Source organism: Oratosquilla oratoria, chromosome 43 (assembly GCF_046742065.1).
Source record: "Oratosquilla oratoria isolate Oo_2021 chromosome 43, ASM4674206v1, whole genome shotgun sequence".
Lineage (NCBI taxonomy): Eukaryota > Metazoa > Arthropoda > Malacostraca > Stomatopoda > Squillidae > Oratosquilla > Oratosquilla oratoria.
The window spans coordinates 36566755-36594358 of NC_134819.1; the positions used below are offsets into that span (position 1 = coordinate 36566755).

General features: G+C 37.5%; 1 protein-coding gene across 2 annotated transcripts; it reads left to right on the top strand.

The window, feature by feature from the left end:
• Window positions 1-745: 745 nt before the first annotated feature.
• LOC143022096 (uncharacterized) lies at window positions 746-23284 on the top strand. Of its 2 annotated transcripts, XM_076180087.1 has the most exons (6): window positions 746-1830; window positions 3795-3964; window positions 7317-7502; window positions 10905-11018; window positions 15737-15943; window positions 19354-23284. In XM_076180087.1, the coding sequence occupies exons 2-5, from the start codon at window positions 3803-3805 to the stop codon at window positions 15941-15943; spliced, it is 669 nt and encodes a 222-aa protein (XP_076036202.1). In that variant the 5' UTR covers window positions 746-1830; window positions 3795-3802; the 3' UTR covers window positions 19354-23284. The 2 variants fall into 2 exon arrangements, with proteins under 2 accessions (XP_076036202.1, XP_076036203.1); XM_076180088.1 differs by lacking the exon at window positions 19354-23284 and having other exon boundaries at window positions 1443-1830; window positions 3795-3955; window positions 15737-16420.
• Window positions 23285-27604: the final 4320 nt, after the last annotated feature.

The following is a 27604-nucleotide window of genomic DNA, read 5'->3' on the forward strand; positions in this document are numbered from 1 at the left end:
TATATGGAGTTATGGATATTGGAGAATAGGTTTGGTTTGACGAGGTTTCGTAAATATATTCTGGTTTTGATTACCGTTTTTGTCGTCAATAATAAACCAGTATTCATCATCATTCTACTTATATCATCCTATAGCATAAGGCTGTTGCAGTTGAAGTACATTAAAGTGGCACCAAGGACTGCATCGTATTTCATTGTCGATAATCAATGTTTCTATGCAAGGGGACAATGTCGAGCTACATAAGAGTTACGTAAAAATTATGCACTCAGTACCCCTTACGAGGGAATAGGGCTGGCTAGAGTTTGAATTATTTGCTGTAATAAACTGGTAGTTTTCTCACTGTAAAGTGGTTAGATATATTTGATTCCCCCACTCTTAGAGAGGCACCAGTAGAAAAAAGCAAGTTGTATGTTTTACAGTCGTTAAATACGTCAGCGACAAGTGTATGATACTGCATAATATATCGTTTGTAAAAGTTTTGTAATGTGTGCTATGCGTTGCATCTGCCCCTACCCTCTGCCCACACGACAGCTGTAAAATCTTGGCGCTGAGAAATAGGGCGTTGCAAGACATCGTTACAAAATGTAATCATCATACGATAAAACATGACTTTATCATTATCGTCAGGTGAAAATAACTGCTGCATCGTACATGCCTAAGCGGAGTTTTATGGGGGCTTTGACCCCTGAGATTAGGCAAAAGTAACGTAACTTATGTATTGCGGAAGTTGAAATACAACAGTATTAATAGAATAGGAAAAAAACGCAAGATGTCCGGCTCAGCCACGTTATTCTTGAAGAGAACGAAACGAATGTCATGAAAAAAATTATACTACGTTTGCTGACTCTCCAGTAAGCTCTGACTCACGGAACACTATCTCATGGTAGCCGCTAATGCAGGACGCTATTGGTGGTGTGATATTACCTTTCTCGTAGGGAATCTTGAATGAAAAAAAAAAATCGAATCCTCTGTACACCACCTTGCTCCTTATCCAACATCACGTAACCTTTAAAATGATCTTTTTTTATTCAACAATAAAGACGTTTTCCAGGGGGCGGGGTTCACCTTGTCTGCCACTATCCCCACCTTCCAGACCATCATATTATTATGAGCGATTAACAGTATTCCCCTTTTTCCAAAAGACGTTTCTACTTCATCTTTACTTTATGTTGTTTCTGTGTCAATAAACGCCCGGCTATACTAATAACAATTTTAAAAAAAATCTACGGAACTATCAATGACCATATTTGTGATCGCTCCATTCATGATGATCCCACTGGTCTCGCACTGATTATAATTATTTATATGGACAGTAGACAAGTGTCATTGAAACGAAGCCACTTGAACGGATCGATTGATTTTGGAATATGAAAAATAGTAATTTTCCTCAATGGTAGTTTAACAATAGATTAATTATGTGATAAAAGTGACGGAAAGGTAGAAGGTCACGGTTTTATTAAGAATATATTTCTTAGCAGATAGATAATCACTTTTGACATTGTATCGTACACTCAATCATGAAATTCCACGCTGCGATTGCTACTACATTTTTCTATCAAATAAAAAAAATCACGATACACAAATTTAAGAATCTAACATTTCGTAAATACTGTTCGGAATTTGTTTATTCTTGCTTAATGTATATGGGAAAGGTTATTTGTTACCAGTCGTTTCACAACTGTTTCTGTGCGTTTGACAAAACTTGTTTTCACCAAATAATCTGGTGTTTACATACACAGCTGACGAGGATGCGGTGGATTGTAGATAGAATACACATTTTATTCTTTTAAATTAAACCTTTCATAGTAACAGAAACAACTGCCATATAAGGTAAATTCACTTATATGTAAAAATGTATCCCACTGATATCCAGATTTGTTTTATGGGCACTGATAGGGTGATTAAAATAATTCTGTGACCACTAATGCTTTTGTCGAGGGCCGGGGACGTATTGTTGTAAAATGTCAAATTGTCATATTTTTAATCCATCTCTATGAGAATGACGCCATAGATATGTCATACATTTATATTAGATGTACATTTAATTTATTGTTGTCTTGTTTGATATTATAATAATATGATAAGGGAAGTATTTTGAGATGTATATTAGATTATTTTTCCATTTGAATCCTTGCTTTTTGAGGATATTCCTAAGGGTTTTGTTTGAAATTTTTAGGTTTATAATGATTGTCAGCCAAAATAACAATAAGATCCAATAGTGTAAAGCAGTTCATTTTAATTTTGGGTGGTGTGAGGCTTCATAATGTTTTTTGTATTTGATCAGTTGTGTGTATAATAATAATAGTCACTTAATGGTCTCAGTCAATCTGTTCCCCCAAGCTTCTCTTGCAAGAGACACATGGTTCTTGGTTAATCAGTAATGGCTATTGGACTGTCCCACAAGTCACTCAAGGAAGAGATATTGTGTCATCTGGATAAGGCTAAAATATGGCAGTGTAGGATAAGGTGATTTGTGTCGTGTGTGATGGTTGCGTCTGGGGCAGTTTACTTCTGTGGCCAGTCTTATTTTATATTGGTATTGTTTCATTGCAGGATGATGGCATGAACACAGTCATGCCAGTGTTGTTCTTGCTTCACTAACTAGTAATTGTCAGATGTCTTGGTGACAACTGATTTTCTTTTAACATTTTATTCATATTAGTATTTACTATAATTTTTTTGCATTGATGAAGAATATTTGTGTGTGCATGTTTATTTACCTAGTTGTGTATGCTGTTGGAGCAGTGCACATAGGTAACAGTCGCTTTTCCTCCATTTGTAAAACCCAGCCTTGAATTCTTTAACCACTTCAGTACAAGTCAAATTTTTGCACGCAGCATTGGCTGCCATATGTATGATTCATCACACTACTCATATTATAAAATATAAAGTCAATGCTGTATTACTCATTCTCTTTTACTCTGAGTAATAATAAACACAGAAAATGTGATCAAAACAGTTCATAGAGTCCGGGGTAACTCATGTAGAACTACAAAAATGTATATGTAATCAAGATGCAGATGCTGGCATCCACTCGCGCCTCATGACGCCTATGCCTACATAGGTGTCGTTGTACCAAAGTGGTTAATAGGTTTGGGTTACATTTTCATCTAACTTATTCCACAAGTTTACATTTTTCATTGGAAAGCTGTGTGTCCTAACATCTTTTGACATTTATTTTTTCAAGTTTTTTACAATGAGCTTTTGTCAACTTTCTTGTACCAGAAATTCTTTTTTTGTCCACCTTCTCTAAACCTGTTTCTAGTTTATCTTTATGATGTTGTCTCTCTTTGCTCCTCCAGAGTAGGAAGTCCCAGTTTTTTAACTTTTTTCTCATACATCATGAAGCAGGTATAAGCGTCAGTGAAAGGAGTTGAAAATGTAGTACTGAAACTGCTATGGAGAGTAGTTCCAAGCATCTGTGATGAGGAATTTAATCTTTTCTTACAGGTAGAACAATGGTTGTGATGAGGAATTTAATCTTTTCTTACAAGTGGAACAATGATTGTGATGAAGAATTTAATCTTTTCTTACAGGTAGAACAATGGTTGTGATGAGGAATTTAATCTTTTCTTACAAGTGGAACAATGATTGTGATGAAGAATTTAATCTTTTCTTACAGGTGGAACAATGATTGTAATGAGGAATTTAATCTTTTCTTACAGGTAGAACAATGATTGTGATGAGGTTTTTAATCTTTTCTTACAGGTAGAACAATGATTGTGATGAGGTTTTTAATCTTTTCTTACAGGTAGAACAATGATTGTGATGAGGTTTTTAATCTTTTCTTACAGGTAGAACAATGATTGTGATGGTAGTTGTGAAGAAATTCAAATCATTCTTCATTTTGCTGTTGAATCTTCTCAAGAGATGTTTTTGCTGCTTCCGTAAGAGAAGGCACTCTGACACTCCCCTCCCAGTCACATCAAGTGGTGGAGAAGAAACTTCAAATGGGGTAAACTATGTGAGTTTTTCTTTGACACTCATCATACTATTCCTCCTCCAACTAAAAGATATTAATATAACATACAGAAGAATGCAAAGAGTAGGTTGTATACAAGAATGATAGTACCCAAGTCACTGTATGTTGTAAAAAGTTGGAATATAAAAGAGGCAGAAGAATGAGTGTTTTTGAGATGAAGTGTCTACAAAGTATGATGGGGTTATTAGAGTAGATAGAGTGCAAAATATGGAGGTGAGCCACTTTTACGATTGAACCCAGAATCATCAGACAACCAGAAAAAAAAGGTAAAGCTGTATTGCCTGAAAAAAAGTTAAAGTAGTTAATTTACATTTAACCAATTACCAGGCATAGGGTACTTTCAGTGATGATTTAAATTCTCAGGCAAAAACTAGAAACAAATTAGTGAAACAATATTGGCAATGAGGAATTTAAATTTTGATTTAGGATTATAGATTTAGATGCTGACAGCATGATTGTATTGTTGATTAGGCACAGGTTTTACCCATTATTTTTTCTCAATTCTTTTTAGATACGTTGTAGTTAATTAGATTAATTTCTAACCTATTATATTTTTCTTTTCCTCTGTTCTTTATCAAGATATCTCTCGTGAAGTCCAACTCTAGGAAATTACTTTTTTTTTCATAATTTTAATCATTGCAAATTAGACCATCAACACCATGAAATGAAAGTCCTCAAGGTCAAGGATCACTTTGACATGAGAGGCACACAAACACTTGCTACAGCCGCCACAAACAACCCACCTACTACACCACATGGCAGAAAACCCACACATGCCAAGAAATATCAAAACAACACACAAATACTCTCTTCTCATCCTCCACAACAACCAGACCCCAGCCTCCAGAAGCATATCCATAATCAAATCACTTACTGCTCCATCAACAGACTGAAAGACAACACACTGCTGTATACCAGAACCTCCTGACATCCATTCCTCTGAATCCACAGTGAAGCTGCTTCACTTAATTGGGGACCCCCCTATCTGTCCCATGAAATAGAATAGGGAGAAATCCCTTTGAGCTGCATCAAAATATCATTTACACAACCACTCCCTACTCTCCACCATCTCCCACCCCCTCCCTTTGTGCTGCATCAAAGTATCATCCATACACAGCCATACTCCACTCACCCCTATCCCCTACCTTCTCCCCTACTTGTTCAACAGACATTCCTCTCTTGCTCAAAGCCCCTTTCACCACATCCATCCATCTCATCTTTGGTCCCCTCAAGATCACTCCATCCACCTCTGCCTTCCATGCTTCTTTTACTAATCTTTCTTCACTCATTCTTTCCATGTGCCTAAATCATCCCAATACTCTTTCATCAACTCACCCCTGCCATCTTCTTTTCCATTCCTGCTCTCCTCCTCACCTTCACATTTCTCACTCTATCCAACCTTGTAACCACTACCATACTTCTCAGACACTTCATCTCAAACACATTTAAACTTCACTCTGCCTCTCTCAAACTCCAAGTCACCACCCCAAATGGTGATGTCAGTACAGACACTCCCTTATATAATCTTCTCTTTGCATATACTTCCATATGTCTATTTTTCATGGCACTTTTTCATCCCCAAGACATTAACTTGCTTCTCTCAAGCTACAATATACTCAACTCCCAATCTTCCATTTCCTGCCACATGCAACCCCAAATACTTAGAATTATCCACTACCTCCATCCTCTCTGCATTCAGATTTACTTCCAACTTGCTGCCATCCTCTCATCTTGTACATCTCATCACTTTACTTTTACCCACAGTTACCTTCAACTTCCTCCTGTTGCACCAACTACTTTATCCCCCCCTCTGACCCTGCCACAAGTGTAGTGTTTTCTGCAAGCAACAATTGGCTCACCTCCCATTTCTCTCCATTATCATTAACCATTGCCAGTCCTCTGCCCTTTGCCCTCATATTTGCCCCCTCTACCACCATATCCATGTACACTTTGAACAGCCATGGCAACATAACACAGCCCTGCCTTTATCTCAAACCATTCATGCTCCCCATTTCCAATTCTAACACAGGCTCTACCACTCTTGTAAAAACTCTTGACTGTTCTCAATAGCTTTCCTCCTTTCCCATATATCTGCAAAACCTCCCACAGTACCTTCCTTTTCTACCCTGTTATAAGCCTTTCCTAAATCCATAAAGGCTCAAAAAAACATCCTTACCTTTGTCAAAGCCACAAATTGTAACCTTATCACAAAAACCTGATCCAGGCATCCTCTACCTTTCCTAAACTCACATTTCTCACTCTACCCAACCTTGTAACCCCTACTATACTTCTCAGATACTTCATCTCAAACACATTTAAACTTCACTCTGCCTCTCAAACTCCAAGTGGCCTCCCCAAATGGTGATGCCAGTACAATCACCCCTTCTTTGCCTTCACTACCAGATACCTATTTTTCATGACACTTTTTAATCCCCCAAAACATTTACTTATTTCTCTCAAGCTACAACATACCTAAACCCCCATTCTTCCATTTCCTGCCACATGCAACCCCAAATACTTAAAACTATCCACTACCTCTTCTCCTAATCCTCTCAATTAAAACTCTCCAATAAGTGTTCTTAACTACACTCAAACTGATCCTTCTAAAACTACTACAGTAATATTTGTTTTCTGGTATTCTACCTTCCCTTAGACACACATTGCGTGTTCTCATCATTTTCAAAACTAATTGAACCTTATCTTTTCTTATGTCTCCTCCATTTTCCTCTCCTATCACCATCATTTTCTTAGTGCCTCCCATTGGTACCACAAATCCCCCTTATCCTCCTTCACATTCAACAGTTCTCTAAAATTGCTCATCTTCCCCTAACCACCTCCTCTTTCATTAACATCTGCTCATCTGCGCCTTTTACCTTTTCTGCTCTATTTGACTCACCACTCCTCCCTCTAGTAGCTTCCTTCCAAAGATGTTTTGTCATATTCCTTTGCCATTTTAATCTGCATGGCACCCATCCAACCCAGTGTCATAGTGCTCTCATCACTTTCAAAATTCCTTGTACCTCATCTTTTCTTATATCTCTTCCATTTTCCTCTCCTATCGTCATCATTTTCTTAGCACCTCCCACTGTGACCATCAATCCCTTCCAATCCTCCTCCACAGCCAACAGTTCTCTAAAATACTCTGCTCATCTTCCCCTTACTGACCCCTTATCCATTAACATCTGTTCATCTGCACTTTTTATCTTCTCTGTTTGACTCACCTCCCTTTCCTCTCTTAAATTTCTTACAAAACATCTTTTTATTACTTAAAAAAAATTCTGTTACACATGTTTGAAGTAGTGGTAGATCAGTGTGTGTGTTTTTTTTTTTATAGGCACAAAAGGAAGAAGGTTGGGATTGGGATGTTCCTTCTGCAGTAGTAAGTGATGGGGCACGGGGACAGTGTGGAGCAGCTAAACTGTCCCCTCTTGAACAGCAGATCCAGGCCTACAGGCTAAGTCAACAAAGGAAAATACAAGAACAAGAAGCAGAACCTGAACCAGAGCCAGATTATTTCCAGGTGAGTCAGTGGTCTCAGCAGGGCATCAGCGATGCCTGGGACCTACAATAAAAGTCTATCCCTTATAAGGAAGGTGGCTGGTCAAGGCATACACCCAACCCCACCCATCACAATCCCATCCACCACCCATTTGTTTCCTTTTTATCTTAGCTCCTTGTGGATGAAAGGTCATCCCTGTGCCCTACCCACTGCCTGTGTCAGAAGCAGTGCAGCAAGACACAGCATATCCACATCAGAGCCAGCAGTTTCATTTACATGTTGACCCTCCATTCTCGTCCCTTGTGTGAAAATAGAGAAGGAGGAATGCTTTTGAGCTGTGTCAGTTTTTATTTTATTTATAACTATTCACACCTACTTCTTGCCTTCTCCCTTCCCTGCTGAAACAAATTGGAAGTCAGTATAAAGGGAAAGAAAGACTGAGACAATGGATAACTTTAGATACTTAGGGGCGAATGTGGCAGGAAAGGGAGGAGTAGAGGTGGAGGTAGAGTATAGATTGAGAGAAATAAGTAAATGCCATGGGAGATTAAAAAGTGTAATGAGAAATAGATATTTGGGAATGGATGCCAAGAGGAGATTGTATGAAGGGGTGATTGTGCTGACAGCACTGTATGGGACAGAAACATGGAACATAATAGAGGAAGAGTTTAAATGTGTTTGAGATGAAATGTATGAGAAGTATGATGGGGGTTACTAGGCTATATAGAGTGAGAAATGAAGAGGTGAGGAGGAGAGTGGGAGTGGAAAAGGAGTTGGGAGGTAGGGTTGATGAAAGAGTATTGGGATGATTTGGACACATGGAAAGAATGAATTAAGAAATATTAGTAAAAGAGGTATCCTCATCTGGGGTATTAGCTGCATGTTATTTTGGGGGTGATAGCTGCTCAGTAGCATGCAGCTGATACTTTAGGCTCTACATAGGGTGCCTCTATGGACCAGAGCCTCACATCAGTTTGTCTGTGGTAGAAGAAATCTCTATTCATAGAGAAATGATGATATTTTATTATACTTCAGCTGTCCCTCTGTTATGCTTTCCCCCCCACTCTTGTTAGTGTCCTGTACTATTACTCTGAATATTCATTTCTCATTTCACCCAACCCTGTGGTGGGGAAAAGAATACCACCATCAAGTATTTCCAGTTGAGTCATGAAAGGCAATAAGAATAGGATGGGGATAGGACTAGGCATCCTTCTCTCTGTAGCCTCAAAGGGGACATTCCTAAAAAATGTAAAGATGTAGGAGGGTCTGAGAGGAGTTTTCCAACCAGAACTCTAAGGTTTGGGTCTTTTAATGTGTATGGTTGTGGGACAGATGAGAGTAAAAGGGAAGAGATAGGCAGAATGTTTGTGAGAAGAAAGATTGATGTGTTGACATTGAGTGAAACTAGACAGGGAGGGGCAAGTTTGAGTTTGTTAGTGTGGTTGGGAGGGTCTCAGGAGTGAAGAGAGAACGAGGGAAAGAAGGGGTGGCTATACTAATAAGCAAAGAGATAGGTAAGCATGTAATGGAGTGGAAGGAAGTGTTTTCAAGGTTAATGTGGATGGAGGTGAAACTGGGAAGTGAGATGTGGGTGTTTCTAAGTGCATATGGGCCAGGTAGTGAGAAGATTGTTGAGGAAAAGGAGGCTTTTTGGATAAATTTTAATGAGTATATAGAGGGTTTAGGGAGAAATGTCAATGTAGTGGTATTGGGAGACCTTAATACTAGGGTAGGAAAGTAACCAATAGATGGAGTGGTTGGGAAGTGTGGAGTGCCATGAAAAAATTGTAATGGAGAGTTGATGGTGGTGATGTGTCTAGAGAGCTGATGATAGCAGATACAGTGTTTAGGAAGAAAGTCAAGCATAAGTACACATGGGAGAGGGTAGTGGATGGAAGGGTGGTAGATAGGGTGTTAATGGACTATATAGTGGTAACCAGGAGAATAGTAGGAAGAGTTAATGATGTACATGTTCTAAGGGGAGAGAGTGGGGGAATATCAGATCATTTTTTGGTGGAAGGTAAGTTAAAATTGGAAGATAGAAGGAGAAAGAGAAAAAGGACAGAAGGTAGGGAGGTGCTTAAAGTAAACTGCTTAAATGAGAAAGAAAAGGAGGAGTATAAGAAGAAGCTGAGAGAGGAGTGGGAGGGAGTGAAGTATAGAGTGGAACTAGGAGTGGAGGAGGAATGGGGATGGTTCAAGGAGGAGTCACATGGGGCATTGGGGAAGAGGGGAATGTACGTTGAGGAAGGGAGAAGACAGAAGATAAGGGTGAATGGAGAATGGTTGTGTATAGATGATGCTGTGATGCATCAAAGGGTGTGGGTGGGGGATGGGGTTGATGGAGTATGTGAGAAAAATAATTTGACAGAGCCTGAAGGGATTTCTCACCATCTCTTTTTCTGCATGAGTGGACAGAGAGGGGGGGTTGCTGATTTAATGAAGCGGCCTTGCTGTGGATGTGCTGTGTCTTTTGACACTGTCTCCGACCCAGGACAGTGTGCGAGGTGCAGGGATGTCCTATCATCCAAGAGGAGCCAAGATAAGAGGGAGGAAGGGGGGGTGAATGGGAGTGAAGTATGTGGGGATGGAATGGGTGAGAGTGAATTTTATGCCTTTGTTTTTTGGCTACCCTTGTAAGGGGGAAAGAGGCTTTGGTATATAGTAAAAGATGTGTGGAAAGCAGAGGTGGAAGAAGTGAACATGAGGGGGTGACCAAGGATGAGATGGATGGATGGGGTTAAAGGGGTATTGGGAAAGAGGGGAATGTCTGTTGAGGAAGGAAGGGGGAAGACAAATGATAGGGGTGAGTGGAAAATGGTTGTGTATGGATGATGTTGTGATGCATGAAAGGGAGTGGGTGGGGGATGGGAGGTAAGGGAGTATGTGTGAATATTTTGATGCAGGCCAAAGGGATTTTTCCCTGTCTTCTCTTTTTCTGCATGAGGGGACGGAGAGGGATAGAGTTTGCCGATTAAATGAAGCAGCCTTGCTGTGGATGTGCCATGTTTTGCTGCATTGCTTTTGACCCAGGGCAGTGTGCAAGATGGAGGGAGGACCTAAGAAAAAAGGGAGGGAGGGCTGGTGAATGGGAATGGATTATGTGGGAATGAAATGGGTGGAGTGGATTTATGCCTTTTGACTTTGGCTACCTCCCTTGTATGGGAGGAACAGCCCATGGTATATGCATGTATGTATTATTATTATTATTATTATTATTATTATTGTTATTATTATTATTATTATCATCATCATTATTGTTGTGGGTGGGTGGGTATTGGTCGTCCTACTGGATTCCTAAGAAATTATATGTACAAAGGCCTTTGTAAAGGGGTAGGCTGAGACAGTATATATTGTAATTTTCATCTAAGAACCTGTGTGTATCAAGAGTAAGTCTTGATATACTGATCTCAATCATTTCAGGATATTGCACCATCTATAGAGAAGAAACAGCAGGTGTTGATTCTGGAAAGACCAGAAGAAGAGCAGCAAGTCTCTAACAGACTCTCCTTTTCACTTAGTGATCCGATATTGCAGGTGAGTTACTGTATATCCCAGTGTATTAGACCAGCATCTGGCCCTAAAAAAATCATTCTATTTAACCATGTATGACAACCTACCCCAACTCCGCCACAATATGTCTTTATAAAAACACACATATACACGTGCAAATCATAAAACAAACACTTCACAATAGATTGCCAAATTCTGTACTTCACCAAATTCCCCCAGAAATTACATACATACATATACTAAGGCTTTTTCCCCCTTACAAGGGAGGTAGCCAAAAAACAAAGGCATAAAATCCCCTGTCACCCATTCCATCCCCACATACTCCACTCCCATTCACTCCCCTCCCTCCTTATTTTGGCTTCTCCTGGATGATGGGTCATCCCTGCATCTTGCCCACTGCCCTGGGTCAGAAGCAGTGTTGAAAGACACAGCACATCCACAGCAAGGCCGCTTCATTAAATCGGTGACCCCCCATGTCCCTTCATGCAGAAAAAGATATGAGGTGAAATTCCTTAAGGGGCTACGCGACACCTGGGGGGGTGAATTTGGTCAAGATATGGCATTTTTCAAAACTGTGTTCAAAATGTTCGTATACCACTTAGAAATAAATCCCGACAAATAATTTTCCAGCCGCGCGCAATTTAAAGGTCCTGGGTGAGGTTTAAAGGGACAGATTTAAAGGCGCAACCCACACTAGAGGGAGGCGTGCCACTTAGGACCTTCAGGCGCAGCGAATAACGTTGAAATTTGATTGAATTTACACTCGCCCAGTGTATCAACGGCCAATACGATTGTGGAGGGGAAGGGAGGAAGGTGGAGGGAGAATATTTCGCCAACTTTGTGCGAAACTAAGCGTTAGTTCCCGGCTAGCTCTGAAAAGGGAAGTACGCATGTCTCATGAGCTCTCATTGCAATCTATTACTTTAGCTAGTACATATTACTCTTTAGTACAGTCATCATGGGTAGCAAAAAGAACAAAAGAACATCACAATGACAAAAAAACAGCAGTTAAAGATGGCAAGCAGTCAAAGACGACTAAAGATCTCACCACCTCTCACTCTACCACTGCCCTCACCTGCACCTCTGTGACGGTGACAGAGGTAAAGGACAACATTAGACTAAACAATTCAAAGAGGAAGATTAAATCCAAAGAAGAAAGCAAGAGGAAAAAGATCAAGGCTATACAGGAAGAAGAAAGAAGAAGGGACATCATATGATGCTGGAGGGGGTGCCCTACCAACATAGATTGGCGAGGGGAATCTGATGAGGAAAGAGAAGGTGCCCACTACTGGAAAATAAACCTCTTTCCAATGATTTAGATACCCTGAAGACCCCCAGCAGAGAGGTTTCATATGAAGAAACCGCCAAAGGTGCAAAAAAAGCAAATTATATGATATTGTCGTCTGTGCGTCGTCACTACTGTGACATACTTATACTTTAGTTTTTCAGTATTTAAAGTACTTATAATTAAAATATGTTGATAATTTTTACTGTACTTACTTATTATATAATAAGAATTAAGCCATGAAAAAAATCAGTCAAATTGGTGAAACTATAAGCAAGTTACAGATATATTCATATTTCAAGTTGCCATATCTCCGTTCGATATTTTTCTACTTTTTTTTAATCATAAAAAATCTAATATACATCAGATTTAGATGAAACTTACAGGGAATATTACTTTTAGTAACTGCTAGGGCCGATCGTTCGAATATTTTGAATAGGATGAAAGAGTTCGGAGTAATAATGGAAACGAGCAAAAAAATTGTATTTTTCACGATTTTTGCCAGACATTAAAATTGAAATGCCTGTATGCAAAAGTATAAAGGAAATTGTTCAATTACTCAATGACCGGCCCTAGGTGTGCCTACTGACTAATCATAGCCAAAATATAAAACAAATTGGTCCACGTATTATGGTGCTGTGCACTTTTAAATGTCGCTACTGGTATACGTACATGTGTACATGTGTACATGTGTACATACATCATTCTGCTTCACCTAAAATGTAGGCAATATGGATACCTATTTACCTGAGAAGTTTCAGCTCTTTACTCTAAATATTTTAGAAAATGACCTCCAGGTGTCGCGTACCCCCTTAAGGGTGTGTCAAATTATTTTTCACACATACTCCCTCAACCCCCCATCCCACATCCACTACCTTTCATGCATCACAATATCATCCATACACAACCATTCTCCATTTACCCCTATCTTCTGTCTTCTCCCTTCCTTCCTCAACAGATATTCCCCTCTTTCCCAATGCCCCTTTTACCCCATCCATCCATCTCATCCTAGGTTGACCCCTTATGTTCACTTCTTCTACCTCTGCCTTCCACACCTCTTTTACTAATCTTTCTTCACTCATTCTTTCCATGTGTCCAAACCATCCCAATACTGTTTCATCAATTATATCTCCCAACTCCCTCTCCACCCCCATTCTCCTCCTCACTTCCTCATTTCCCACTCAATCCAGCCCAGTATCTCCTATCATTCTTAGGCACCTCATCTCAAACACATTCAAACTCCTCCTCTCTTTCTTATGTTCCATGTTTCTTCCCCCATACAGTGCTATCTTCACAATCACTCCTTCATATGATCTCATGGCATCCATTCCCAAATGTCTATTTCTCATTACACTTTTTAATCCCCCAAGGCATTTACTTGCTTCTCTCAATCTACATTCTACCTCCACCTCCACTTCCTCCAGTTGCTCTCCCTTAATACTCATTTCCAGTCTGCTGCCACTTTCTCCCCTTATACATCTCATCACCTTACTTTTACCCACATTTATCTTTAACTTCCTTTTTTCCCACACCTTCCCAAACTCTGTCACTAACTTTCTCAACCCTTCCTCTGATCCTGCTACAAGGGCACTGTCCTCGGTAAACAACAACTGGCATATCTCCCACTTTTCTCCATTTTCTTTAATCATCTCCAATCCCCAACCCATTACCCTTGGATTTACCTCTCACACCAACCCATCCATGTATAAATTGAACATCCAAGGCGACATAAGACATCCCTGACGAAGTCCCACTTTTACCTGAAACCACTCACTTTCTCCATTTCTAATCCTAACACAAACTCTACTACTCTCGTAAAAACTCTTGACTGCTCTTAACAGCCTTCCTCCTATCCCATATATCTGCAGTACCTCCCACAGTGCCTTCCTGTTTAACCTGTCATAAGCCTTTTCCAAATACATAAAGGCTTAAAAAACATCCTTACCTTTTCCTAAAGCTTTCTCACATCTTTCTTACCACAAAAATCTGATCCATGCAACCCCTACCTGTCCTAAACCCACACTGTTACTCACCAGTTATTCCCTCTGCATGACATCCATCCAACCCAGGTGCCTTACCTGCTCTCATCATCTTAACAACTGCCTTCACCTCATCTTTCCTTATTTCTCCTCCATTTTTCTCACTCATCACTGTCACTTTCTTAGTGCTACCCACTGCAACTACCTTTCCCTCCCTATCCTCCTTCACATTTAGCAAGTTCTTAAAATACTCTGCCCATCTTCCACTTATTGGCATCTCTTCCATTATCATCTCTCCATCTGCACCTTTTGCCTTTTCTTCTCTACTTGATTCACTTCCTCTTCCACTCTTAATTTCTTTTTATACCATCTTTTCATTACTTTCAAAATTTTCTATCATACTCTTACCCCATTTCACATCTGCTCTCCTCTTTGCCTCCTTTATCTTATGCTTTACTTCTCTTTTCTTTGTACCTCTCATACTATTTTGTAACCAATCTGGGAAAGCTCGCTTCTTCTCTTCTACAACCTTCTTTGCTTCCTCATCCCACTACTCACTACCCTTCTTTCTTTTTCCTCCCATTCTTCTTGTTCCACACACCATCTTTGCACACCTTGTGACTCCCTCCTTGAACCATCCCTATTCCTTCACCACTCCTAGTTCTACTCTATCCTTCACTCCCACCATTCCTCTCTCAGCTTCTTATACTCTTTCTCCTTTTCTTTCACATTTAAGCAGTTCACTCTAAGCACCTCCCCACCTTCTGTCCTTTTTCTCTTTCTCCTTCTATCCTCCACATTCAACTTACCTTTCACCAAAAAAATGATCTGATATTCCCCTACTCTCTCTCCTTAGAACATGCACATCGTTAACTCTTCCTACTATTCTCCTGGTTACCTCTATATAGTCCATTAACTCCCTGTTTACCAACCTTTCATCCAACACCCTTGCCCATGAATTCAAAAACAAACTGGATGTGGAGAGATACAAAAATGGGTCAAAATGAGCATAGCTCTAGTCCCGTAAAATACAATTAGGTAAATACATGTGTAAAAGCAGTCCGAAGACAAGTGAGAATTACACTGGCACACCAATATTTAGGTTACCACCCGTTGACAAAAGAATATCAATACAAAACTGGCTAGGCAATAGACTCCCAGTAACTGCCACACAAGGCACAAGGCACAAAGCAGTATGTACTTCTCTGTCTGTTGTGTACATGTTTCTTCCAGACAGCATCATAATATCCCCACCTGAGTGATTAAGGCTAAACTGGTGCTTGTGGTAGGTTTCATGAGTCAACTGGTCTCTTGCAAGAGAAAACCAAGGCAACAGATTAATTAACTGGTCAAGGAGCTTTTATTTGATTTTAAGGAAATTTTAGCTTTCAAGAAACGTTAATTATTTGAGCACTTTACTTTTGTGGTCAGTGAAAAAAGTATATAGAATTTTATGTGATATTTCCTTGTTTTTTCAGTCTGGAGACTTGGGAGAATGGTTAGAAGAAGGGGAAGGTTGGGAGGAGGAGGCACAGGACAACGCAGATATTGATGCCGTGTTACGAGAAAAGCGGCAACAGGAACGAGAGAAACGACGTCGAGAACAGCTTCGAAGAAAGGCAGAGAAAGATGCTGCTAGGTTCAGTAAACCAGGAACTTCAAAACTTGCAACTAAATTGTCTTAGGTAGGCAGATTGCTGCTTAAAGAAATATGTTCTTTTGTATCAGTTATTGATATAGTGGAATTGCAAGAGGCTTATGATGTTCAGATATGATGTACTGATCTCAAATTGAATTGATAGAAAATAATTCAAACTGTCTTTATAGCACAATTATGCTGGTGGAAATATTTGGGTGGTATTAAGTTTATATACATTGCTTAATATATGAGAAACAGGTTTCCTGGCAAAGGTAAGTGTTCTCAAGTTTGAATACATTTGCTGGCAATTTTTGAAGAGTGAAAAATGATTAACCTGATAGTAGGTTACTATTGCAGTGATAAGTAATATGTAGATATCATTGTTCAAACAAGATGACAGGCCAACATTTCTTAATTACTATGATCATTGTTTCATGATTTCCACAACACAGTGGCATACTTTATAAATTTGATTCTTGTCTTGTTGATATGTATGTATGTATGTGTATATATATATATATATATATATATATATATATGATATATATGCACATATATATATATATATATATATATATATATATATATATATACATGAAATGAGTGGAAGTAGGATTATGCTGTTGACTTGGGCTACCTCTCTTATAAGGGGGAAAAACCCCTTGGTAAATGTATATGTATGTATGTGTATATATATATATATATATATATATATATATATATATATATATATATATATATATATATATATATAATATATGTGTATATATATATATATATATATATATATGTATGTATATATATACACACACTCATTAAATGTATATGTGTGTGTGGAAGTGTGTGTTGCATGTACTTTTTCTTCTTCGGAGGAAGACCTCTGACTAAGGGAACTATAGTTGATTAAGACTTCCATAAGAGTGGAGGTATCTTTGCAGCAGAATAAGATCATATAGTGCTAAAGCAAAATCTATCAAGTGTGTCATTGTATTGGAGGATTTAAATTGTCAAATATTTTAGGAAAGCTTTTTACCATAAATGATGCAATTTTTAAGGCCATATAATGGTGGTCTGAATGGACATAATAGTTCAGTTATTCTCATCAACTTCCTCATGATCTGAGATGAAGGCTTTCCAAATGTAATAGCAAAAGATCTAATATAGTTTAAGATGTATGGGTTATATATTTTGTTTAGAAATTATGCTTAAAATCCATGAGCATTTTTGTGCTACATTTTTTTTTTTCATACTAAAACTGCTGTACCATTATTCAGAGTGAGTTAACAACATTAAGATAACCATCTCATTCATCATTTTGTCCAATTTCAATATAGTACAATTCATTGCTTCATGAAGTTCATTCATTTAAATTTCTCTATTTGAAGATAACATAAGGGGCCTTGCAGAGTTTCTACTTTTATTCTTTTCATAAGTAGGTGTGAGATGGAGATAATTGTGCAGTGAACTTTGTATTTTGTACTCAAGGAAAATTGGTGTCGAGTAGAGGGGACTTTAGTAGAAGATTACATGTCTCATTGATAGCTTATCTCGCAGTCTGACATTTTGTCTAGTCTATGGCAGGCAACTTTTTATTATTATTATTATTATTATTAACATTATTATAATTTTCATTTATTTGTTTTTTATTAATTTATTTGTTTCTCCTGTCATTTATTGTTGCAAAATTTAGTTAAGAGTTAGTTGGGGTTGCTAACATATCCTTCCTAAAGTCACTCATGTATGCACTCTTATTCTAAGTTTGTTTGGTGTGAAGAATTTACAAGGTTGTTTTACATAAAAGAGTCTTCTCAAACAATTTTTTCATGTTTTTCATGAACAATTAAATTTTTTTATGGTGAAGTATATATTATAATGTAAATATGATTTACTCCAATTGTTGTCAAATTTTTGGCATGGGGAAGGATGATCATTGTGACAGAACAGGAAGGCAAAACTTCTTTTCATGAGCATAGAAGATAATTGAGCTGGCAAAAAATCCCTTCCAGTTTTATTACTTTTATTTGGCATATTTGAGGTTTGATACATACACGCATGTGTAATTTTTGGAGTAACATTTTTCAGGGTTCATTTCTGATATAAAAATTCAGGAGTCCAAGATGTGCAACCATATTGAAGGCATTAGAGACAACCAGGTGTAACTCAATTAGTCAAACAATTTGTTGGTCTGGTTCTCTTGTATAGAAGACCTGTGTCACCAAGGAATCTAGTCTTAGCCACTGGTATAGCCAATAAGCCACTCAGTGAAGAGACTGTTGCTGTCTGGAAGGAATGACTATGACAGTGTTGAATAGGTGCTTTGTGTTGTCTGTGTTGTAGTTGCAGTTGTGGGTAATTGGTGTCTACTGCTTAGCTAGTTTATGTGTTGGTACTGTTTTTAATATGGGGTGGTGGCCAATAGGCATGGGAATGTAATTCCTGCTTCTCATGGGAGTAATCTTGTTGGGTTCATGATGGGAGAGTTTGGTCAAGTACAGAATTTGGCAGTCTGTTGTGAAATGTTTATTTTGTCGTCTGAATGGGCATATTATTTTGTATGGATGTATTGTGGGGTACTTGAGACAGGTTATTGTAAATGATTGAGTAGAATACTGTTGGGGTTGTTTTTATGCTGTGTTTAGTGGGCTATGTACATGTGATATGAGTAGGTGGATTTGAATGTTCTTGTATAAAACTGTGTGGCCATCATTCTCATGTGCTTATGGGAAGGTTTGTGGTTTCTGAATGTAGATGCTTTATTGATGTTGTTTTAGTGCAGCAAGTTGTTATTCTGAATACTTTGTCTTGTGTTGTTGGAAGAATATTTTCTTAATTACTGAATACCATGGTGTGGATACATAGTTAAGTGTAGTTCATATTAGTTGTTTATAAGCAGTGAAAGTTATTTCACTCTATGGTCCAAGTCCTTAGCTTGCAACTGTTCTGATTATATAAATTTATGTGCATACACTCTGAGATCTTTAATATGTATTCACTTAATTGTAGTAAACAGGAAAGAAGCTATGCTCATTGGGTCCTGCTTAATCTATATATTTGATTTCCAATTATCATATGTATTGTTTGAGCTTGAGCTATGTCACCTTCTAAGCTATTCCACATAATTATACATCTATATGGAAAACTATTTCATCACATCCTTTTGACCTGTGGTCTTTCTTAACTTACTTCCATGAACTCTTAAAGCCCTCCCATCTTTAATCAGGAGATCTCTTTTATCAATGGAATCTATCCCCTTTTGTGACCTGAACACTGTAATCATGTCACCTCTTTCTCTTTGATCTTTCAAAGTTGGTAGACCCAGTACTTTTAGTCTTTCTTCATACAGTTTATCCACATGTAGGAAATGTAGTGTAAAGAACATGTGTGTATAAAATATTTTAGGGGTTTTGTCCAGTAGGAGAGGTTGACCATTTAATCTGATCAGTGGGTGTTTCTTAGATTTATGGTAGGCATGGGTAAGCAACATCACTGAGGACATCTGAAAAAATGCAGACATTCCATTTTGTGTCAGCCATAGCTCTAGCTTTTTGAGGTAAGTTTGTGTTTTGGGCTGCTGTTTTGTAGTGGTGCATGAAACCCATTATCACCCCTCTCATGTCAGCTCCTCATGGAAGAAAGGTCATTCTTGCCACCCATGGGCAATGCAACAAAGCATAGCTCTTCTGCAAGGCCCAACAGCTGGAGCTGGTTTATTCCTATCACTATTGTCTTATTTGATATATATCTCAGGAGTCAATGATGGATACTTGCTAGTGGTGGTCCTGTGTGCTGGATGGCAGAGATAATCACCCTCTGCTGCCCATTTTCAAAACCCATCAATGCCCTCATCTTCATCTGGCTTGAGATTGATACTCAGCCTCAGGAATGGGCCCAAGAGCTTTCTGTCAATTTAACTATATTTATTCTATATTGCCTCTGACCCTGGACAGTGGGCAAGATGCAGGGATGACCTGTCATTCAGGAGGAGCCAAGAAAAGAGGGATGGAGGGGTCGTGAATGGGAGTGTAGTATGTGGGGATGAAATGGGTGGGAGTGGATTTATGCCTTTGACTTTGGCTACCTCCCTTGTAAGGGGGAAAAAGCCCTCGGTATATGTATGTATGTAACAATATTTCTTACATATTATTGCTCATAGAGACCTGATAACCAGCAACAGCTTCCTTCTTGCTACTACTTTGAACCACTGATATAGAAGCAGTCTCACACTAATATAACACAGACAACAGTCTAAAGTTTCTTTGTAGAGAGACTTATGGGAGAGCCTGAGGACTGTACTGTAAGGTTGCAGGTTTCCAGCCAGTGAAACTTCAGGCAACAGTTATAAGTATTACATATTTCATAATAGATAAGTGTTACTGTGATTATAGAAAAAATATATACTTATCCATTTATGAAGTATGTATCAAATAAAATGATTCAGTTTTTGCCAGATTTACTGAATTTCAATTTATTAGATATGAAAAGAGTTTTGCATGATAGATTTGGAGAAAAAAGGATCAAAGCAAGACAAGAGAATAGAGATAAGTCATGTATTGGTTTACATTACCACATTAGGTAGACTTGAAGGATTCTTTATAATTGTACAGGCAGTCTTCAGCTTATGAAAATACTGTGGTTGTTTACTGAAGGTCTTTCATAAGTTGTTTTTCATAATTTTTTTTTTTTTATAATTTTTCAGTCTCATTAGTTCCTATTTTCATGCATGTATGGTTAATATAAGCAAACAAATTCACAGACTGTGATATACAACGTACAGTAACCTTGTCCAGTGGTGGACACAGTTCCACTCATTTCTAACCAGTAATTAGTGAAGCTAACTTTTTCATTAGCATATTAGTATTTCCACTAACTCTGGAAGCTGTAAGTGGACCGATTAGCTCCCACTAAATTTAGTTATACCAATTTTAAATCCACTAGTTTGTGCTGGGGAAGTAGATAAAATTTTAATGGTTAAAATTGTATAAACTCTGAGATCATACCCATTTGTTCCTGTCTGCTGTGAATGTGTTTGTGATAGGCAATGGCATGCTATTGGCTGAGTATGTAAACACTGTAAACACAAGATCTCATTGGTCAGTGCAGCAACAGCTGAGCAGTATTGTGTAATTTTGCAGTTGAGTTCACTTATAATGTTACAGTCTTACAATGTTAGCAACAGTCTACATTTTTGTAACCATATTTTTGTTGGTTTATTAAGCCCACAAGTGTTTTTAATGGAGAGTGAAGAGTTAATTTTTGCCTGAGGATTTTGGGCCTGTTAAGTCTGCAGCCTTTGATGAGGCAGAGGCCACTCAGACTAAGGAATCAAGTCCATCATGATCAACTATTTAGGTCTGTATTTCTGGGTTTTAGAGAAAAAATAGTATTGTATAATAAAGTCTAGAAGTTATCTTTAGCTTCTGATAATACTTAAGTGATTTGTTAGATTAATTTCACTAAATTTTTCATGTAGCAGATTAACTGTTATTGAAATTAAACTTTTGGGTAGCTATGTCCATCAATGTTTGTATCAGTAACAACAGTACTCTGCACTTCCATATCAAGTAAGGCTGGAGTGCACTGTCATCATCTTTTGTGGGCCATGGATATGGCTTGTGGTTTGAATTTGTAAATAATGTCTAGTTTTTTCAACCCTGGGGATTATTTTTTCATATCTGGAGATCTGTAAGTGGAGTCTTTGTAAGTTTTTCATGAAAGTAACAGTTGACGACAAGACTGACGAGTTAAACACTATGTGAGGAGGGAGCCTTTATTTGTATGACATTTCACTTTTTCAAGTACATGTATTTGAAAAAGCTGTAATAAGAAAAACGTTGTACAAATAAAGGCTCCATCCTCACATGATGTTTAACTCGTCAGTCTTTGTAAGTGGTGGTACATGGGTCTTCTTATATTGTGAAAAGAAAATTATGTAAGCACAGTAGGTTATTCGCTTTAATTGCAATCAGTTATATTCATTTATAAAGTCCAAATTTATCTATTTTAGTCTGTGAAATATTGAAATATTTTGTCTTGCTGGATCTTATGATTATTAAGAGTTTTTAACCCAGAGAATTGGGTTAAGATTTTTGAAATCTATAAATTACTGGTATTTTTGTTGTTTATTATAGCATGCATCTGCCTTGCCACAAAGGAATAACATGCTTTGGCTGCTTTCATTAGTTAAGTGCATACTTCTCTGCAGGTGATGGTGTCCCAAAGTGGTTATAATTTGATTTTTGTAGATAGAAAACATTAGTTTTCCGTTAGTAAAGATTGTAACACTTGCTTGTTTTTCTTAAATACTATATGTTTTAGTATTGTATTTTTGCTGTCTGGAGAACTAGAGCAATAGACTGCCAAATTCTGTGTTTCTCCAAACTTCCCCAGAAATAAACTCAAACAAATAACTCCAAAGATAAAGCCAGACGTTTTTTATTCACTGGGTTACAGGCCTGCCAACCTTGGAAAACCTGAAATCAAAATAAAATAAAAACTGGTGAAATTCCTCTTTATTATTTCCACTGAACTGGACTAGTGCAGCTTTAATGATCAAAGTAAAACACTGTGGGGCTACTGTTTGTACAAAACATGCAAAGCTTTTCCTGCCCTCCGCCCTAAGGAGAAGGATCCATGGTGCCTGTAACCCAGTGAATAAAAAAAAAAGTGGCCTAAGCAAGAATTGCACTGTGCTCTGGTCATCACTCCACAATAAACAGTACCAACACAGAAGTGGCCTGGCAACAGACAACTGCCTCAGATGCAACCACAACACAGAAAACACGGAGCATCTTATTCTTTACTCTCCCACTTTCACTTTTGAAACAGTTACATATGGGTTGAATCAGTGGATATGGCCAGTTTCTTTGGGGATACAGTTCTCCTGCAAGAGAGAACTAGATTGGATTAATATTGAAGTAGATGTAGGATCCCACTACATATATGTGTTTATACTTATTAAATCAGTCTAAGTGGATTGTACAATATAACATAACAAAGTAAAGTAGAAAGATGTGATAGTGTTTCGGTATCATTACAGATGAAGAAATTGAGGCCAACTGGAGTGAACAGTAGACTGATTTTTTTTTTTTTTTTTTTTTTGTCGATTTTTTTTTATTGTTTGATGTGTGGTAATGAAGTGACTTAGGTGCAATATTCAGAAAATGAGTTTGTTGTACTTGATACAGTTAGTGAATATTGGGCATATTGTGTGTATGAAAGAATAATCTAAAACATTCCTTCTTTGTTTTTTGTTTTTATTTATATTGATGAAGAATGTGTTGTTTAAGGATTTATGTCAGTGTGTTTCAAGACATTAAGATAAAATGAAATAATTTTTACATTATTTGATTATGTGTTTTAAGACATTAAGATAAAATGAAGTAATTTTTGCATTATTTGATTTATCCTAACCACTTACCAGTCGTAAAGAACTGTATCTGTTTTTAAAACTTTTGAGGTAAGTTGGTATACATTTATGTTTAAATGGGATATTTTTGTTTCCTGATAAACAAAATTTATTAGGATTTTGTATGTGAACAAGAATGATTATATTTGAAAGCACATAGTTAACAAAGTACTTTACTATGTAGTTTTTTTTAATCATAAATATCAGTATCGTAATATTAGTACCTTTATTAATATTAATATAACAATATTAGTAACATTAATATTAGTGTCTTAATATTAATATCTCTGCATGAGGGGACGGAGAAAGGTGGTCTCTGATTAAATGAAACGGCCTTGCTGTGGATGTGCTGTGTCTTGCTGCATTGCTTCTGACCCAGGGCAGTGGGTGAGATGACAAGGATGATCCATCATCCAGGAGGAGCCAAGAAAAGAGGGAGGGAGGGGTGGTGAATGGGAGTGGACTATGTGGGAATGGATTTATGGCTTTGACTTTGGCTCCTACCTTGGTATATGTATGTATTTACCTAGTTGTATTATATGGGAAGGGAACTATGCTCATGGTGTGTCTTTGTATATTTCAGCATCAAGTTTTTTCTTAAAATCTTGAATAGTGTTTGCACACACTGTTTCTTTGTCTAATTTGTTCCAGGTATCTATTACTCGGTGTGGGAAGCTATTTTTTTCAGATCTCTTCTGTAATTATCTTTTTTGAGTTTCTTTTCATGTCCTCTTGTTTTTCCATTGTCCCATTTCAATAAATCATTCTTATCTAAGATTTCCATTCCTATCATAATTTTATAGATAGTAGGTCTCCTCTTTCCTTTCTTTTTTCCAGAGTTTGTAATTCTAATTTGGACAGTCTTTGTTCATATGTCATTTTGGAAAGAGTTGGTGCCAGTTTTGTTGTTGCTTTTTGTATTCTTTCTATTTTTTATTTTTTTTATTTTTGGTACTGGGTGTCCATAGTGTTGCTGCATACTCGAGTTTTGGTCTTATTAGTGTAGTTAATTTTTTTTTTTTTTAAGTTTCCTCATCCAAATAGGCAAATGCCACTCTTATTGACCTCAATAAATTGTAGGTTTCTCTGACCATTTTATTAATATGTTTGTATGGTGTCATATCTTTGCTGATCATCACTCCAAGGTCTTTTTCCAAGTTTACTTTTTTGACCTCTTCTTCACCAATTTTATAATCTCTCGATATTATGTATTTACATACATACATATACCAAGGCTTTTTCCCCCTTCCAAGGGAGGTAGCCAAAAAGGGAAAGGCATAAAAACACTCCCACCCATTTCATCCCTAAATACACTCCACACCCCTCCCACCCTCCCTCTCATCTGAGCACCTCCTGGATGACGGGTCATCCCTGCACCCTGCCCACCGCCCTGGGTCAGAAGCAGTGTCGCAAGACACAGCACATCCACAGCAAGGCCGCTTCATTTAATCGGCGACCCCCCCCTCTCCGTCCCCCCTTGCATATAAGGAGAGGACGGGGAGAAATCCCTTCGGGCTGCGTCAAAATTTACTCACACATACTACCCCACCCCCCCGCCCATTCCTCCTCATGCAATCACAACATCATCCATATACAACCATTCTCCACTCACCTCTGTCTTCCGTCCTCTCCCTTCCTTCCTCAACAGACATTCCCCTCTTCCCCAAAGCCCCCTTCACCCCATCCATCCACCATGTATTTACTTTTTCCAAATTCCATTATACTACATTTCTTGATATTGAATTTCACTTCCCACTTCTGAGTCCATTTCCAGATCTTGTCCAAGTCTTTTTGTAATGAGTTGCAATCCTCCTCCATTCTTACTTTCTTTAGTATTTTTGTGTTGTCTGCAAAGAAATTTATATAACACTCTACTCCTTCATCCATGTCATTTATGTATATGGCAAACATGATCGGGGCCAGTACTGATCCCTGCGGGACACAACTTATCATTTCTTCCCAATTTGAGAATTTATCTCTAATTACTACTCTCATTTTCCTCCCAGTCAAGAAGTCTTTCATCCATTCCAATAATTTTCCACCTATTGACTCTAATTTCCTTATTAGTTTCTTGTGTGGTATCTTATCAAATGCCTTTGGTATGTCCAGAAAGGCACAGTCTGCCCAACCATCTCTCTCTTGTATTATATCTATTAATCTTGAGTAGAAGCAGATCAAGTTTGTTGTACATGAACTTCCTTGTCTGAATCCAAATTGATTTGGATTCAGAATAGTTTTTTCTTCCAAATATTTAACCCATCTATTTTTGATGACCTTTTCACAAATTTTTGATACTGTGATTGTCAGGGAGACCGGTCTGTAATTTGATGGATCTTCCTTGTTTCCTCCCTTATAAATTGGTACAATGTTTGCCTTCTTCCAGTCCTGTGGCACCTTTCCTTCTTGAAGTGAGAATTTAATTATATTGTATATTTTATCTGTTAATTCCTCCATGCATTCTTTCAGAATCCAATTTGCAATTCCGTCTGAACCATGTGATTTTCTGACATCAAGGGTTTTGAATTGGTCACTGATTTCCTTCTGTGTTACAATTAATTATTTCTTTCATTGAGGGGGATATCTCTCTATTTCCTCACAGGTGAGTTTTCTATTGTGAATACTGATTTGAAGTGGTTTATAATTTCAGCCATTTCCAGTTCTTCTGTATGTTCGTATTTACCCTGGCACAGTTTTTCTATTTCTTGTTTATTCTTCAGTTTGCCATTTACATACCTGTAAAATAGTTTGGGTTTTTCCTTGCATTTTTCTATTTTTTTTTTTTCATAGTTTCTCTTTTCATCTTCATATTTTTACATAATCATTTCTTAGTTTGATGTACATTAGCCATTTGCTTGTTTTCTTGTCTTTTTTCCATTTCTTCCAAGTTTTGTCTCTTTTATTCTTAGCCTCACTACATTTTTTGTTGTACCAGTGTTTTATGTATGTTCTATCCTTTTCTTGTTGAGGTACGTATTTATTCACTCCCTCATTATAAATTTCTTTAAGTATATTCCATTTCTCTTCCATACCTGTTTCTTCATGTAGGAATTTTTATCAGTTCATGTTGCGAAAGAATTTTTTGAGTTTCTCAAAATTTGTTTTGTTGTACATTAAGTCTCCCTATTCTATGTTTTTCATTTCTGCTTTGATCCATTTGCTCTTTCAACTCAAATTCTATTAGGACATGGTAACTCTTTCCTATTGGAGTTTTGTAATCAATTTTGTCAACAATTTCAGGGTCTGTTGTAAGTATTAAATCCAGCCTTGATGGTTTTTCACTACCTCTGTATCTGGTATTTTCCCTTATCCATGGAGTCATTGTGTATTTGATGGTCATGTCGAGCAGGACGTTGCCCCAGAGTTCCTCTCCACCGTTCACTCATTTCCTCCCAACCTATTTCTTTTGAATTAAAGTCACCCATAATTACTGTATTTCCTCTGTCCTTCAGTATATTAGTTAATTCGTATTTTGTATCTTCTAATATTTTGGAATTATCACTTTCTGGCCAGGACTGTGTTTTGGGGGGCACATACACCACTACAAATTTTCTACTCTTCATATATTTGCTTTCAATTTGTAATTGATTCTACATTATTTTCTTCAGTTATTCTTGTTACATTTAAATCTTTATTAGTCAAAATTAATACTCTGCCACCCTGTTTATCCTTTCTATTCTTCGTCCAACAATTGTATAAACCTTGTCCCACAGTGTTGTGTGGTAGAGTACACTTTAATTTAGTTTCCACTATTTCCATTATGTCTGGTTTTTCTAAGGCCAGATAATCATTTAATTCATTCATTCCTGAAGTTATATCATCTATATTGGTATAAGTTATTTTCAATTTCCTTTCTCCTCTTCTTTTTCTGTCTGCTTTGTTTCCTTTTTCCTTATATACTATTTTCTAAGCCTCAGGTCCACCAGTCTCATAAAAAAATAAAAAAAATAAAAAATAAAAATCAGTTTCAGTTCTTTTTTATTATTTTTTCATTCGCTTCATTTCTAAGTTCTTTTTCTTTTTCACTCATTTATTTTTTTATCCATATATTTTTGTATTATTCACTATTTTCTAATTTCATTGTTCTGGATAGTTCTTCCTCTGCAATTGTTTGTGACCTAAGCTTTACTTTCAGTGGCCTGTATTGTTTTTTTTTTTAGAGTATCTACCCATTCTATAAGTCTTCTTGATTTCCCTATCTAAACCCTGTCCCTCCGCTTGTAATTCTTTCAGAATTTCCTTAGTGATCTCTTTCTCCTCCTTTTCCCTCTGATATCAAGGAACATCATTCTTCGCTTTAATGCC

Excerpts from the sequence above, each read along its gene's own strand:
- LOC143022096 (XM_076180087.1), top strand. The coding sequence starts at position 3,803 with ATGATTGTGATGGTAGTTGTGAAGAAATTCAAATCATTCTTCATTTTG. Across the intron at positions 3,965-7,316 it reads CTTCAAATGGGGTAAACTAT|GCACAAAAGGAAGAAGGTTG; the intron begins GTGAGTTTTTCT and ends TTTTTTTTATAG. Across the intron at positions 11,019-15,736 it reads TTAGTGATCCGATATTGCAG|TCTGGAGACTTGGGAGAATG; the intron begins GTGAGTTACTGT and ends TTGTTTTTTCAG.